General features: G+C 36.3%; 2 protein-coding genes across 2 annotated transcripts in view; both read left to right on the top strand.

Annotated features, from left to right (window-relative positions):
* LOC140167490 (zinc finger CCCH-type antiviral protein 1-like) overlaps nt 1-6,323 on the top strand; it is a 42,092-nt gene extending 35,769 nt beyond the window's left edge. The window contains exons 16-17 of the mRNA XM_072190797.1: nt 3,666-3,820; nt 4,741-6,323. Of these exons, the coding sequence (XP_072046898.1) occupies nt 3,666-3,820; nt 4,741-5,003 (418 nt within the window). The 3' untranslated portion in view covers nt 5,004-6,323. The remainder of the gene's footprint in view (nt 1-3,665; nt 3,821-4,740) is intronic.
* LOC140167489 (uncharacterized) overlaps nt 5,458-18,062 on the top strand; it is a 29,405-nt gene continuing 16,800 nt past the window's right edge. The window contains exons 1-5 of the mRNA XM_072190796.1: nt 5,458-5,565; nt 12,534-12,618; nt 13,702-14,061; nt 15,758-15,874; nt 17,801-17,914. Coding sequence (XP_072046897.1) covers nt 5,458-5,565; nt 12,534-12,618; nt 13,702-14,061; nt 15,758-15,874; nt 17,801-17,914 — 784 coding nt within the window. The remainder of the gene's footprint in view (nt 5,566-12,533; nt 12,619-13,701; nt 14,062-15,757; nt 15,875-17,800; nt 17,915-18,062) is intronic.

Below are 18,062 nucleotides of genomic sequence, written 5' to 3'. Positions count from 1 at the left end.
AAAACTTTTTGATAACATTAAAGGAGTATTTCGTGATCATATCATCCTCTTTTTATGACAATTTTCAGTAGATATCCACGAAAAAAGCTTATTCCCAAAATTTCAGTTGATTCCAATTTTGCGTTAGCGAGTTATACATGATTATACTGCTCCATAGACAATGTGTTGTAATTTCGTTCTGGTATACCAGAACGAAATTCAAATTTCACGATATCTTTGCTAAACGAATTAATCTGCAAGATTTTTTGTACCTAAACATTATATAGCCAGAGGTTTCCAGTGATATAAAAATCTCAACTTTTTTTTGATAAAATTGGGGTGATGATGCTGTGGACCACGAAATGCCCCTTTAAATGTCGGATTATATAAAGGTCATTAAAACGTTTTAAAATGTTTTTTATGTAACACACTACAACAATATTTTTAAAATGTTTTCAAACTGTTATTGTTAATAAAAATTCCAAACATTTTTTGTGTGAAATATTTTGTCAACACTTAAATAACATAATGTTAGAATATTTACAGTAAGTTATCAACAAATATTTTTGAAAACAACGTTTTATATCGTCTGTATACCCTTTATATAACCCGACATTTAAACATTTTCTGACAACCTTTTCTAACCGTTTGCGAATGATCTCGAAAATGTTTTGTGTTTGCTGGGAAGGTTGCTTCATTTTAGTACTACGTTTTATTTATTTTCATATATTTAGAGTAGCAATATTTAATAGTATTGTTATTATTATATATTGTTTTATTCAAAATTTCACCTTCTCTGGTTCAACTATGGTCTTTCAGACTTTCACATTAAAATGTAGATTATGTGGTATCTTTATACTATAGGCTACAAATAAATGGCCAATGATTTAACATAAAAGTGGGAATATTTTAACTTTATAACATTAAGTTGTAAAGTTTTAATATTTGTTTAATATTATCATTAGTGTTATTATTATAATTATTATTATTATTATTTTTTGTGATATATGAAATAAAACATGAAGGAATGAATTATTTCAACATTGTGATAATTTCAAGTTGTAATACTCTATATTTAATTTAACTTTTATTCCATGCATATTATATGCGCACGAGTTAAACTTGGTCAATTTCGCACAGATGGCGGTGGTCCTCTGCCATGTAGATCGATTTGGCGTTGGAAAATATTGGGGGGGGGTCAGAAAATTGTTGGGTCCTAAAAAAGGGGATAAAAAAATTCAGTCCTTAATAGGGGGGATCAAAACAATTTCAGGGTAAAATGTGCGCACTTTACAATTTGGGTGTAACACTATGACTCCAATGCACAGACTCCAATGAGTAATAACTCCAAACGGTAATTTTTAGCTAATGAGTTATTGACCATAGGAGTAGATCCCGGGGGGATTGGTGATAAATCCCCCCTAATATTTTGATAGGGGGATGGTCCATACAATCATTCCCCCAATGTTGGCGCCTGTATATGGGTTTCTAACCAAAATTAACCCCATATTTGGTAATTTTAAACGAAAAAGTGCCAATTTCTTGCGCTACGCGCAAATTAATTCAGTTTTGTACTATATTTCACCAGTTTAGCTTCAATATGGCAATTTTTGCGCGCTTCGCGCATTTGTACATCTTATTTTGTCGGCAAAAGGTGCTGGATTCAATAGACTTCAAGACATTTTCTCCAAACCCCCAAAAAGATCTATCTACTGTTAGTGAATAGTGATGTATATTTTTGGTTTCTTTTTAGGACTTGAAGGGGGGGTTAAAACAATTTTAGACCATAAAAGGGGGGATCAAAAACAACAAAAAAATCCACCCTTTTTAGGGGAATCAAAATTTTTGACGTCCGAGGTTCCAACTTGTCCAACCACCCCCCCCCCCACCCCCCACCCACCCACCAAAGTATTTTATGAACACTCCCCTAGACTGGCACAAGTCTCTGGCACAAGTTTTTCTTGTTTATAGAAAAGATTCATTTCCAGCTTACGCGACACCACCCGGATTTAAACTGAAATGTTTGGAAAATTTCCGATTTAAAAGGACCTATCCTAAAGAATATGATCCCGAATATAGAACGCTTGCACGAAAGGTCATTAGTTCAAATCATCCACCAGACACACATATATGCAAATGCATGGAGTACAAAAGAATTACTTTGATCAATACCAGTTAAACAGGCGATTGGTATTGTACTCCATGCATTTGCATGTCTTCTGGAGCGTGTCTGGTGGATGATTTGAACTAATAACCTTCCGTGCAAGCACCATATAATTATGATAGGGTCACGCATAAATTCAGCGCACACTTTAAATTTTCGTCTTGGGTAAAGACTATGCTGCAGGGATCGTTTTAAACGTAAATACCTAAATAAATCATGCAAGTGGCCATATTTTTTTGGAATTTGTTGTGACGCACCATGATCTTTGCGAAGTTTGCATTCATAGAACACCTCAATAAAATATGATATGTCCCATATATATGTTTACTTTAAAGTCGAAGCTACATTATAGGCAGAACAAAATTTAAATTTACTGGCCAAAAATGTGATATTTTTGGCATTTTTCTAGTAACATTTTTATGCAAACGAAAAATTACAAAAAACCTCGTAATTCTGTCAATTTACAACCAATTCTACCACCCGAAAGAAAAAACTGTCCGTGTTATTGTGCTCACACAATAGTTCTTGTCCAAAAAAGCTAAACAGAAGAATGCGTGTTATCTTTAATTTTAAAATAAATGTTCGGGACTTTTTATCACGATTATTGTAACACGACAAAAGAAGTACAGTACATACATCCGACACGTAGCATACATCCTTTTGGCCTGATAACATACCAACATAGCGCCCGGCTATATGGCCACATAAAATTTTTAATTTGTTTCGCATCCCACCTTTTGGAAAAGTGGGGAGGGCGGGGGCTGTGTTCTTTGTTTTTGTTTTTTTGCTGAATTGCCCAAATAAAGCAGCTTTCATGTAAAATTGACATTGCTAGCAGTTTTGGGGCATTTCAGCATATGCCAGGAAAACGACGAAACTATCATTAATGAGGGGTAAGATCCTTAGAGTTCCACACAGACACTTGCAAGTGATTCATGCTGACTAATAAACTTGTAAATATGCATTAACATTTCACTCATGTATTGAAACCTTTTAATGTAATATGAAAATTGAAAAATAAAAAAATATGGACTGATCCCAGAGAGTGAGGAAGGAGGTGGGCGTACAACGAATTATTTTTTTTATTTGGCTTAGCATGGACTAACCGGTGTATGTCTAGTATTCTTAACCGTAACTGCGGGGTCAACAATGCATCCGATTTATAGTGATCTACAATCAGTCGCCAAGCTGTGAGTTATTGATTAGCAATCAATCAAGTAAAAGCACTTTCCTACAATAACAAAAGCTTCTAGTTTTGTCTCGCAGTTGAAATCGCAATAATCTTGAGCGATCACCAAGTATAAACCCAGCGCCATGGGTTGTTCCTGGGATATTAGATATAGAGGGCGGCATTCAAATCAGAGAAAGATTATCGCTGTAGGACGTATGCTATTCAAATGGTTGTGCCATACGGTGCCTCGCCCAACCAGCTTTCAGATTGTTCAGTTTACATCTGTCGAATTTGCAGTAGTTGCATTGTACATTAATTTAACTTTTTCATTTCATGATCGATTTTATGAAGGAAGCGAAGGAAGATGGAGAAGAAAAACGGAGGAGTATCAATTAGCGAGGGGATGCTGTTTCATGGCACTACAATGCATGCTCTCGAAGCAATATGTCAGCAAAACTTTGATCACCGTCTCAGCGGAACACGAGTTGGAGCTAAGTTTGGCCAAGGTAAACGTGTAAAGCACGCCCACATCCCGTCGCGCAGGAATACACACCTACCAATCCAACAGACATACATACGCACACCACTTACGGTTTACAAACACGTTCAGCGATATACACACGTGTCTGGTAGTTCTTGTTAAGTAGGCAAATAAGCTCAATCAATAAGGCGTTTGACTATGATGCGAGAGGTTGCGGGTTCGAACAATGGTGGTTGTTTACGGTATGCTCTCGTGGAAACATTGCGTTAGCTTGAAATTCCCCTGGTAATAAGTCCATACGAAGTTCTTGTTGAATGTATTGATACGCACTATAAACAGAATGCACCCATCACCTGTGTATGTGTGCAATGATAGATTGACTACCATACCGCTCTTTTCAAAGACACTAATCTTACAGGTGCAAGTGATCAACATGATGTGAAAATTCCATGGTAATACATTACAAGATGTTACATTACAAGTGTAAGCCCATCGCCATAGTAATTAATCCTGTTAGAGACGCACCATTTGATTATCAGGGGAGGGGCATTGGAGTCTGGTTCAGGCGGAGTGAGCGAAGTTTTGTTTTTTTGTTGACAAACACCCACCCCTTGGAAATCAAATGATGCGTCCCTTACATCACTATTTATATGGCAAATTAATGGAGATTTATTATTTTTTATTATGTAGGAACTTACTTCCACAAGAGTGCAATGTATTCTGATGTCTACGCCAAAAGTGATTCAAGAGGCCACAAATGTATGTTCCTGGCTCGCGTACTCGTGGGATCATTTACAAAGGGCAGCCAAGACCTACGACGTCCACCTCCCAAAGATCCACGAAGGCCACTGACAAACACCCACCCCTTGGAAATCAAATGATGCGTCCCTTACATCACTATTTATATGGCAAATTAATGGAGATTTATTATTTTTTATTATGTAGGAACTTACTTCCACAAGAGTGCAATGTATTCTGATGTCTACGCCAAAAGTGATTCAAGAGGCCACAAATGTATGTTCCTGGCTCGCGTACTCGTGGGATCATTTACAAAGGGCAGCCAAGACCTACGACGTCCACCTCCCAAAGATCTACGAAGGCCACTAGATTTATATGACACATGCGTGGATGACACCGCGAATCCAAGTATATTCGTTATATTTGAAAACAACCAAGTGTATCCTGAGTACATTATTGTTTACGCGTAAAAACTAGAGCAGAAAGTAACTAGAGTGCGAGAACACTAAAGAACACCCATTCGTAGGAATGTTCATTCGAAATTGGTCAGGTGCTCCCTGATTATTGCACCAAAAAGACGATGGCAAATTAATGTTGCTGTTTTGTTGTTGTTGCTCTATCATCTCATCGACTGTGGTCTTTATGAGATGGCGGGTAATAAAAGCCGGGATGTGTTGGGGTGTGTAGGGGTGTGTATGTATTGGTGGTAGAGGTGGGGTGGGTATGTATGTGTGTATGTAAATTCTGAAATGCTTCTTTCGTATGCTGCTAACGAGGGAGATTCAGATCTCAAGTTTGCTGTTGAGCAGCCATTCTCGTGTGGAGTCCCTTGGCTCCATTGGGGGGAGGGGGGGGGGCGATGAAGGTGACAAGCTTTGATGATGTGGTGTGCCGTCTGCTCTTCCTTTCTGCACTCACCAGGCCATGGTAGTTGCTAAGGATGGGGGCAGCAAGAACAAATTCTTGGAGAACCAGTTTGTCGTCTGTCTGGCAGTGAGTTTCCTGCAGGAGGATGACTTTGACCTTGTTGTTGTAGGCCAGTTGCTCAATGATGTTAAGTTTTAACATTCAGTTGCAGAACTGGGACACCTTTGCCTTCGACGGCTATAGCCGCCCGTCCTGAAAAGGACGCCAAACTGGGCACAGTGTCGCAGCTGTGCTTCTTCGTGTCAGTCTCACCACTCGTTTGGTAGCTTTTTGTCGGTATGTGTTGACCTTGAAAAGGTTTTAACTTCTCCCCTTTACATTATAAACATGGGTATTGACACCATTTTAACCTTGTTGTATGGCTCATAACTTCAGATATAGCCAAAAATATGTTGATGATGGCAGCCAATTTGAAATATAAAGATGTCCACCAAAAGATATGACGTATAACCTTGTATATGCCTTTATCATGTTTATTGTAATCCCTGAATGTATGTAGAAAATGGCGGCCATTTTGAAATTCAAGATGGCCGCCAAGGGGCTGGGAGAAAATATGGTAACAATTTGATTTGAGTTCCGGGAACCCTCATCTATAACTTAAAGACCAAAATCTCAAGTTGTTCCATTACCTCCCACAAATAACATAGGGTACAACACTATTATGTGCCTATAGGTTTCTAAATGTGTAGCATTTGTAATTGGTAGTTATTATGTATAGGAATGATAAAACTGTGTTGTATTAAACTATACAGATGCTTTTAGTATATTTTAGGGCTACCTATCAATATTGTGTACATTATGATAAACAACAATAATAATATTACCTGCTCGTTCTCTTTGTAGTTATCAAGAATAGGTTTTAGTTTTGACTTGCCATAATTGTGTTGAACTGTAAACCTTACAGATGTGATTTCTGTGATATGGATCTTGCTGTGATGGAAAATGTTCTTATCAAGATTTGGTTTTATTTACTTCTTATTATCCTTCCTACTATCAAAATATTTTCCAACAACATCCCTCAATTTTGTTGTGAGACTTGATGCTCCAAATATGTCTAGCTCGTTCAAGAATATTCCTTGTATAGACGTTCTGGGGTTTTTCCATTTAAATAAAAATCCACTTTAAACCCCAAAGCTAATTTGTGAAAATAAAAGATTATATTAACATAAAAACGAAACGGTAATCTTTGGCGGGGTCTAATGTAATTGTTACCATCTATAACAATCGTTATATCTACAGTTAATATTCATATATTATTTTATACATAGGATGCTTCAGTTTTTACACACAAAAATATTTAATTGACCCCCCCCCCCCCCACTAGGCTATTTCAAAAAGGTAATCAGGCTTCCTTAGTATGAGCAATAAATTAGCATTCAAATGTTTCTTATTCTAACAGCTTTCTAGAAACACTTTGAACAGTTTGAAGTGAGGAGTGCATTTACGTGTGTTTTGAACGTGCTTTTCGCAACGGCTGTGGCAACCGGGCGGCCAGGCCGCACTGGTTCGCGCTTGCATATACGCGATCGCACCATTGGTAAATATGTGCGCTATGATCTATGAACTGTTAATAGTTAATTGAGCAAAGAAAGGCGGTAAAACGGAAACACGGGACTAAATTGTATGGAAGAAAGAAAGAAAAGGAGAGAAAACGGAGATATAGTTACGGCGACGGGCTCTGTTCACGTCGTGTCGGGAATATCCATGCCCCTCCCTCTTTCTAAAGAAAATAATAAAGTCAGATCGCCGCTTCCGAGATTCTGTCGAGCTTGTTAATTTCCGCTTAATTACAAATTGGATGAGTTGGTGAATAATGCGACTTGCGGAAAGTACAATTTTAATTCGAAAATGCCAAAAAAAGCTTTGCTTCTCACTTCTTAGTTTTGGAAATCTTAATTAAGCTCTGCAACTTTTAGCAAATGGTTAATCTTATCAGCACTGGAAATATAAAGATTATATTGTTGTATACATTCTGATCAAAAATATTCTAGTCATTAGCATTATCGTGGAGGCGTATACTGTAAGATTAATTTGATTTGCAGCTATATGAAAATCATTTTTATCTGCGACGTTTTGTCTGTAAGAGGCTGAAGCAAAGTGAGCACTTTGTCGTTTACTCACTGATTGGATCGGTTCGAATGACGGATGGTTATTAACAAAAAATACTTGAAAGAGATTCGTTCGACTAGTTATAGCATCATCTAAGATTGTTATATGATATGATATAGGGACGGGTTTCTGAGTCTGCATGGTTATGAAGATGCGATATTTGGACTTCGTTTAGAATTATCGGTCATCAAGGTAACTTTTAATGTTCTTTGCTAATAACTTACTTTACTTTACACATTAATGCATGCATGATATAATGCAATAGCGTATGTACAGCCCTTTTTATCCGGGGTAAAAGGAGAAGAAAATGTCAGTGTACATGCGATTTCGATGAGATAAATCTCACATTTGACTATTTCAGGTCTTAAAAAAATCTAATTTAGGTCCGCTTTGCACGAATGTGTTCCAATTTATCGATTATTTTCCCATTTTTTAAAAGCGTCAATATGTTATATTTACACGTTTCATGGTCATTTCTTAGCTCACCAAGAAATTCGCGCCCGGGTTGCTGGATGTCTGTATAAGCGCCTGTAATTGTATGTAAAAATTCAACCGGGGTGTGCTTGAAAATGTTTCGGAGTGCACGAAATAATATACCGTATTTGAGTAACGTTAATCTATCGAGTCATGTAGACTGCAATACTTACTAATGGTGTTTAAAGAGCAGAAAAAAGAACAAACATTTAAACACACGAAAGTCTGACATAAAAATATATAGCTTTCGTAAAATGAGACGATAGTGGGAAAATCTGCACGTGAAAGGGAGTCCCGCAGCAAGGTGCACTGATGAGATGCGGATCAATAATGATCTCCTCTTATGCGTAACATCCCAGCAAACACAAAATGTTTTACAGAAAACGTTTAAATGTCGGGTTATATTATAAAAACGTTTTAATAACATTCCAAAAACATTTTTGAATGTGACCTGATACAAAACATTCTAAACAGAATGTTATTTTTGGGTTGAAAAAATATTTTTCGAAAAATGTTTGCCCAAAATATTTGCAATAACGTTTTAAATACGTTTTTATGACCTTTATATAACCCGACATTTAAATGTTATTAAAACGTTTTGAAGAAAACATTTCAAGAACATTTCTGTGTTTGCTGGGATGGGCGCCCTAGACACGAACTTCCCAAAAACGCGCTCATTCCAGGATGTGGATCCGAGTGCCGTGTAGATACTTGCTATTAATGGATGCGAATCCCGGGAGATCACATTGTTGTGTTATTGTCTTAGGCTAATCAAAAACGCAAGTTTGTTTCCGGTATGTCTCGTTTTGGGGAGCAGTTTTACCGCATTAGGCATACTTGTAGCTGTTTTTTTTTTATTTGAGAAAATACAAAAATAATATATTTTCGAGCAAAAACTTAAGGGGTGGGGTATGAACGTTTGGACAGTATTTATTTTGGGACATTAGAGCACATCAGACATATCGAATTGCATTCTGAATATGAAGAATGTCATTCTGATATCAAATAATTTGGATTTTTGAAATTCGCAATTTAATACACATTTTATGGCAAATGATTAAAATTGATATTTTTGATATTTAACAGTACTTGAAGTAAACTTTATAAATCTGATGATTTATACTTAAAGTGTATGTAGGTGGGATGAAAAGCCGACCATCAATTGAAAAATTTGACCTTTCGTATTGAAGATATGGATTTTTTTTCCCAAAACACCAAAAAAAAATTAGGTCTTTTTGGGAAAAAAATCCATATCTTCAATATGAAAGGTCAAAATTTTCAATTGACCGTCGGCTTTTCCTCCTACTACATACACTTTAAAATATATCATTAGATTTATATAATTTACTTCGAGGACTGTTATATATCAAAATTTGAAAAATATCAAATTTTTATAATTTGTCATAAAATTTGTATTATATTGTGATTTTCAAAAATGAAAATTATTTGATATCAGAAAGACATGCTTCGTATTCAGAATGCAATTCGATAGATCTGAGGTGCTCTCATGTCCCACAAAAAATACTATCGAAACGCAATAAACGCTCATTTTAGATCCCTTAATGATAACATTTTTCATCAGTTTGTTTTCTCATAACTTTTTTAAATAATCAATTTCCCACATTTACTGGTTCGATTGCGGGTTTGCTGTGTTTTCTTTCAGTTTTCTGATAGACGTATCAGAATTGTTTGGACGCCACGCCTAAAAAGACATTTCATGATCTGCAGCATTTATTTCAACTTGTTCACTGAACCATGAAGCTTGATTTTGATCGTGTCAAACCTACATCAGGAACATCTTATATTAATGCTTCTTTTTGATTAATTTACTTAATGTAAGAAAGCAATAAACATAATTTGATGTGTAAAAAGCATGAAGAGCCTACGAAGCAAATTGTAACTTTTTTGGCCGAAAAATGGAATGGCTGTATTTCCTACAGTGAAAATGATTTAAAAATTACCTAAAAATACCCACCCATATGTGGAACTAATCAGTCTGTGTTCAAAACAAAAGTAAATTGATCAAGTCGTTTTTGGATTATACCGAAATTGTATACTTACATTTTGGGAACCTTGTATTTGTGGTTTGAACATAATGTTGCTATAAAGCTCTGTTCTATAACATAAGAATAAAATCGCATTTCGCATTCGAGCGGTTTTGCCTTAGGTATTGGTTTTTTTACAATTTGTTTATATTACTTTACATTACACGTAATATAATATGAGACGTTGCATACGATTATACTTTTACATGCAATAAAGATTGCTTTAATGGTATACGATGTACTGTTGGTCGAAGCAGCAGAAAAAAAGAAGTTCACAGCATCTTGCGAATGGTAGTGAGCTTTAGCAAAAATGGCATCGCTCAATTCATAGCGAGCGTGTAGAAGAACGTCTTGTGGTTCGTAAGTTATGTTGTAAAGAGGGCTGAAACAACAACACTTTTGCAAAACGTACATAACTCATTAACAACAATAAATTAAGCAAGTTTTCAAAGTTTATAATTTGTAGAATGAACCTTTGCAAAACACCAAAGTGTTATTTTTCAATAATATATTGATTCAGATAATGATAATCGATTTTTGGCTGCTTCGATCAACAATACCTCGTATACCCTTAAGGCAGTATTCAGACTTTTTATTGTACGTACAATATTGTATGCAACATATCTACGTTGTTTAATCTATTGCCATTCTATTTCCAGTAATGTTTAAGTTCTAACGAATGTTTGATGACGTAAAATCGATAATATATTTCTACTAGATATTACATGTAACATATTATCGATTTTTCGTCATCAAACATTCGTTAGAACTTAAACATTACTGGAAATAGAATGGCAATAGATTAAATAACGTAGATATGTTGCATACAATATTGTACGTACAATACTCGGAGTCTGTGGAGCGCTTAATGCTTTCGTTTATAAAGTTTGTTTACGAAGTAAAGAATGGTGTTATATGCCTACATAGGCGGGGAACGCGGGGGGGGGGGGCGCACACCGACATCACCCGGTTAATAATTACATTATACAGACACTGAAATGAATACCCGGGATCGATACACGTCATGCACGTGAATGTGTTATGCACGATTGATATTCAGACGATAAATCTTTGGATACCGGGGTACAAAATGATGTATATCTCCTGTAAATGATTTCGTATAAAGAAACCAGATTTGGTTCCCTGCACTTGAACATATATGTTCAAGGGATATTATCGTCGTTAGCTAGCCTCTTGAGAAAGAACCATTGCGTCTTGAACTCAAAAAACTGACAGAAATATTCTGATTTTCTGATGTGAGCGCTCACTCACATGGCGTATACACACAGAGGTCACACACAACCCAGTGTGAGCACCCCCTCACATGGCGTATACAAGCTCACTTACACAAAGAGAAGTCAATTACCGAGCTATTGTCAGTAGCCTTAGTCGGGATGTCCCTCGGCTCATTAATGCGTCTCAAAGGTCGGAACAAAATGGCCATGCGTGGCTATGGATTCAAACTACCATGGTGATTTCTGCCATGTAGATATCGGGGCGATGACACTGTGCGGCGTCCATTGCCTATTGCAATGAATCTAGTATATAGATAATATAAGTGATGTGCTCTTTCAATTAATGACATAAAATTAGTAAAATATTGTATTGTATTCAACCGGAGCTTTGACTTTTAAAACCTACATCTTGGTCCAAAATTGTGCGTGAAAAATGAAAAAGAAAATGTGTTTTAGCGGGAAGTGTTAGCTTTCGTTCGATATAATAACTTTTCTGATTGGATGAAGGAAACTATCGGGGTTTTAACAAAACCAATCACATATGCCGTGTTTTCTACTACTCACCAGTTAGAAGCTCACACAGCTATTATGATGCTATGTACTCAACCGTGTAGTGTAAACACAGACTGTGTAGAGCCAATGCATTGCTAGACTCACTGTACTTCGACAAATTTGTGTACTAAGGTGTATCGAGGTGAAAAACTGTGCATAGGCCTAGATGCATTTATAAAAGTATAACTTTGTAGCCAAATTAGAATGCTTCCGCCGCAACTGTTACTGATTTTAAACATTTGATTGGCATACAAACAAAAGAAGCAACCTTATCTTGGGGGAAATGGTGAATTTAAACATGTTAAAGGGGGGGGGGGGTCAAATCAACCAATCTTGCACTTGAACAAAATAATCAGCATCCCATGTTTATTATCAGATGATACTACAGGCTGTATTAAAATGATTGGTACCATCAATTTTAATGTTTATTGAGATGCCTACCTCTTCCAAATGTAGAATTGGAAACCCTTGAAATGGCCAGAATGTATAGTTGATGACTTTTTATACAATTAAGCTAAAAATTATTTGGATCTTATATTAAATTTTGATTTGTCAGACTCATCCATTATCAATGAACCAATCATTTTGATACAGCTTGTACTGTGAAGACTAAGTTCGTGTAAATAAAAGCGTGAAATGTATATTTGTATTATTTTAGGTTAGTTCATGTGTCATGTATAGCAACCTGATACTTCTCATTCACCTATCGGTAAGAATCTCCGGGCTTCTGGCGTTGAACGAAGGTAAGTTAATTCATACATCAAGTAAAATAGCGTTCATGGGTTTGACAGACTAGAGACTGTCGAATATCGATTCTTCTCTTTGCTATATCAATGTTAAGGAATCGTTCACCTACCTTTGCACAGTTTTTTTTTTTTTGGACCTAAGAGTACATCAGACACATCAAATTGCATTCTGAATACTAGGAATGTCCTTTCCTGAAATATGCGATATAATACAAATTGTATGGAAAATGACTAAAAATTGAGATTTTTTACAGTCTTAAAGTACTAAAAAGCGTATGTAGCTGGGAGGACGCTGATCCCCTGTTTACTTATTGAGATGCATGACAAGATGGTATCGAGGATTTTTTAATTGCGCAGAAATGGGAGGAGTCTGCCATGTTTGCCGTGAATTTTTGCCTAGAAATATTAATCACAGGTACAAAATTGACGGTGCATATCAATGACCAAACTCTATAGTTTTATATTTGTGCATGATCACTTGTGTATGTTGCATTTCAGTTCACGCAGTTTCCTTTTTGCAGCCGCGATTTCATAAATTTCCCGTGCGGTGATTTTCCTATAACTTTGCCTTTGTATGTAGAACACTCCAAAGAAATGATGCTGGCACTGTGGTTGCTATTATAGTCACTATTGGTATCTTGTGTTAGTATTATTCCATATTTTGATGGTAAAGGTTCTACGCAACACTTCATTACTGACAACATGTGTCACTATGTTATTAACTCGATTTATTATCGATACCTAGATTTCATCGTTTCAAGGGCTCTCAATGTAGGTTGTCAATGCACGCTTAATGTGAAGTGAACTAAGTCTCTGCTGGAGATATTCTTTGCAAAATATATAACTATATATACATTGTCGCTTAGGTTCGCGACTAAATCGCAGGAACCGGTCTATAGTTATTCCCTTAATGTTAAATGTTTTAAAATGTGTGTCTGACTCCTTCGATTTTTATAAAGCACAATTATCTTATGTAATTGCAAAGATTTGTGCTATTATAAATACATGGATTTTAAATAGTTTTTTTATTGTTTAATTGTAAGCAAAACATAAATGTACCTCTATTTTATTTTGTTGCAGAATGCCATCAGAACTGGACAGACGTAACTATTGGAGATACACACACCATCCAGTCCCCGAAGTATCCGGCCTTTTATCCAGATAATGCGGACTGTTTCTGGTCTTTCACGTCATTCGACTATGGTCAATTTGTTATAGTGATCGAAGAATTAAATCTGATTTCATCTACTAATGTAGATTGTTTCGTATTAGGCGTTGCTGACAATACAGAGATTTTCAAGGAGACGTCTTTCATATCGCCGGGGACAACTTTTATTGCAAACGACAAACGATTATGGATAAGGTTTACGTCAGACGAAAAGCTTCGCTTCAAAGGATTTTCTGTTCAGATTTCACGGATAGAAGCAAGAGTTTACCCAGGTAAATGTTGTTTGATTTACGATCAGCGGGGTGATAACAGCGTAATAAGTTAGCAAAACGGTTACAGGGTTAGCTAATGGTGCAGCGCAGTACGGTCGACGATGATAACCGTTAAACAATTGATATGTTGCCTGCTATAGGTAAAACATTGATCGCTTGTTCGCTAATTTAACAATAATGCACACGTAACATAAATTTACCAAAAGCCAAATCCGGATTCGACCATCTGGCGAATTTATAACGATATACACAATATTTGAGGGGCAATATCCCAGCAAACACAAAACGTTTTCGACATCATTCGCAAAAGGTTATAAAAGGTTGTCAGAAAACGCTTAAATGTCGGGTTATATAAAGGGTATATTAAGGGTATAAAACGTTTTCATAACATTAAAAATCATTTTTGATAATCTACTGCTCCGCAAACAAAAATGTTTTAGAGAAAACGTTTAAATGTCGGGTTATATAAAGGGTATAAAACGTTTTAATAACATTCCAAAAACATTTTTGAAAACTTGATACAAAACATTCTAAACAGAATGTTATTTTGGGGTTGAAAAATATTTTGCAAAAAATATTTGCCCAAAATATTTGCAATAACGTTTTAAAAACGTTTTCATGACCTTTATATAACCCGACATTTAAATGTTATTAAAACGTTTTGAAAAAACATTTTAAGAACATTTCTGTGTTTGCTGAGTGCAAATATTTTAACATAATGTTATTTAAGTGTTAACAAAATATTTGGCAAAAAATGTTTGCAAAAATAGTTTACAATAACATTTTTGAAACATTTTAAAAATATTGTTGTGGTGTGTTTTCATACAAAACTTTTCAAAACGTTTTCATGACCTTTATATAACCCGACATTTTAATGTTATTAAAACATTTTTATGTAAACCAAAAGCCAATATATAACTGATTAAAAACGTTTTTAAAACGTTTTTGTATTTGCTAGGGTATATAGTTCGACGCTTTTGTGTTCGTTTAGCTGCCGGTTTACATATGAAATGCATTTCGGTTGTTATGTACAATTTAGGAATAAAACTTGCGTATTTTTCATGCACATGATGCATCGTCAGCATTCAACAAATGCAGGTGACGCAAAGCGAAACGTCCAACTATGGCCATTATTTTGTACTTCATAAGTCTGAAGCAAATTACTGCAAATAGATGTACCAAAGTAATTCCTTGCCTTTTGTTGTAGGCCTAATGTATAGAATATTCATCTTATCACTAATACTAACCTTCACTCGACCAACCATTTTGTATAGGCCATTATTTTGATAGAACCCACGCCCCCTCCAAATGTGTGTGGTGAAGCTACGTACAAGACGGATGGCTCTGGTTAGAATTCTTGCCTCTTGTGCACGAGGTCCCTGTTTTAGATTCCCGGCGGTGGAAAAATTGCTAGAAAAATAAGAGCAAATGTATTACGCGGCAACATAAATGTACATTGAATTCAGAATTCCGATCTCCCCATGGTGCATTTAGAGTTGGATATATAAACCACCCTTTAGAAAGGGGCGTTAGCTGCCGGTCTTATGTATCTAGAAGAGCCATACCTGTACATGCAGCTCACAGTACAGCTTCATGAAGAGTAGTGCCGTGTTCCAATCCACACCAACGGAATTAAGCTTTTCTTATCAAGTCAAAGTTTCGTAATATATATTATTCTCGATTTATTTTTCAACAGACGAGTTTTGTTCTAGTGATAAGCTGTGCAGCAATGGACAATGGTGCAAAAACGGTGCATTTATCTGTGCTGCAGGAACTGATTGTCTTTACTCCGAGACCGATATCGAAGCTTGTGGTAAGTGTAAGACTTTACAAACAGTAATGCAGCCGTTGCAAACTCTGGCCTCCGTTAGGTACCACCGGGCAAATCGCATAATAATACATTTAGAATAAAAACAGGTGATATATGGCTGCCATTTCAATTGTTATACCGTTCCGGTCGATTTATTGCACACACTCTATATTAACATAGAATTAATCTTAAAAGATCGTACACTTTGGCTTTAATTGGCCACTACGATACAGTCAGAGTCGCGAAGCCCGAGTAATAGCTGTGAACCAGCAGTGGTATAAGATTGTATATAGTGCGCAAAAGAATTAAGGTACCAGTTATGTTCACTCCTGTATGTCCTAAACACGTCGCTAGTTTTTATGTGCTAATCAGTGGAAAGCACGACGACAGTTCTCTTGTTCGAGAGCGCTTTGTGTACACATTGATAGGGCATGCAATAGAGCAAACTTACTTTTGAATTTACATCTTCCTTGGGTTTGGATCATCGTGTCTTTTTTATTGGACGACTTAAAATCCGCGCTAAAAGATGCACCTATAGGCTGCTGGTTCCAATTATGACATACCGTATTTCCTCGAATAAACGCCCCGGGGGCGTTGTATTTTCCAAACGGGGGGCGTTTATTAGAGGTCATTTTAGTACTACAATTCCCGTTAAAATCATTAGGTAAGCTTAAAAGTCACGCTAAAATGACGAACTCTGAACTAGAAACACTGACTTTTGGTTCACTTCCGGGTTTCCGATTATTGCTGCTATTATCGCATCTTGGTAAGCTTACTACACAAGATAGCATGGAAATATCGGCATTTTTGAAACATCTTGGTTGAAAAAAGTGGTGGGGCGTTTCTTTGAGGGGGGGGGGGCGACTATTCGAGGAAATACAGTATGGGTCTTTGTTTAGGACATACAGGGGTGAACATAACTGGTACCTTAATTCTGCTGTAAACTGTTCAGTAATCAGGTGATCTGGGGCCAATCTCATTAAGGCAGTTTACCAGAATTTCTAAACTCAATTAAAAGGGCATTTCGGGATCCACAGCATCATTCCCCCCCCCCCCACACACCCACACCCCCTTTTCTCACAAAGTTTAGGTTTTTATCCCACTGGAAACCTCTGCCTACATAATGTTTATGTACACAAATTTTCTTGCAGATTAATTCGTTCAGCAAAAATATCGTGAAATTTGAATTTCTTTCTGGTATAACAGAACGAAATTACAACACAATGTCTATGGAGCAGTGTAATACACATAATCATGCATAACTCGCAAACGCAAAATCGGATTCAACCGAAATTTTGGGAATAAGCTTTTTTCGTGGATATATACTGAGAAATGTCATAAAAAGAGGATGCTAGGATTACGAGATACTCCTTTAAATCATCGTTTAAACGGTAATGCCTTATATCGCTGTGAGTATCTCATACTGGTGAATCCCATATTACTATACGGTCCACAACTTACAAGTTACCCCTGATACTTTTTAAAATAAGTCAAAAAATATTTTACAAAATTTAAAAATGTAAAGAGATTTACGTCATTGCGTTCAGTTACAATGGTTAATTGTGTAAGAAAAGAGTCGGTTTGAAAAGTTGCACCTGAGTCCACAGCAGTCGGGTTTTCTTTAACAAACTCATGAATAGACCTGGTCAACTGTATTGTTTGAGAGCTGACTCCTATGAAACCTTTAACACTGCAACAGATGCAACAATTAACACTGTTTAAAAGGGTCTCTTTTTACATAATGAACCATTGGGACGCTATAATTTGGTCGATATGTGTAAAACAATCAAGGCTACTTATATCTTATTGCACGTTTGTATTTCGTAAAATATTTTTCGATTTACTTTAAAAAAGTATTTAGGGGGGAAGTTGTGGACCCTATATGTGGCAATCAAGATTTGATATCATGTTATTTCTATTTTATATCAGCTACCTGTAACAGTAACGACTTTTGGTGTAAATCTGGTTTTGGTTGCGTCAACCAATCGATGGTATGTGATCATCATCTCGATTGCTTAGACGGATCAGATGAATTCGACTGCCGTAAGTAATCACTTTGAAGTCGTGTTCACACAGTCGGATATAAGTGACTTATTACCGGTAATAAGCGACTTATAACCGGTATTAGTGACTTATTAAAGTGACTTAAATCCGACTGTGTGAACACGACTTGAATGTTGCAAGGTAGTTT

This window comes from Amphiura filiformis, chromosome 13 (genome assembly GCF_039555335.1).
Source record: "Amphiura filiformis chromosome 13, Afil_fr2py, whole genome shotgun sequence".
In the NCBI taxonomy this organism is placed as follows: domain Eukaryota; kingdom Metazoa; phylum Echinodermata; class Ophiuroidea; order Amphilepidida; family Amphiuridae; genus Amphiura; species Amphiura filiformis.
Note: the sequence above shows the minus strand (reverse complement) of the source record. Positions and strands in the feature narration are given on the sequence as shown.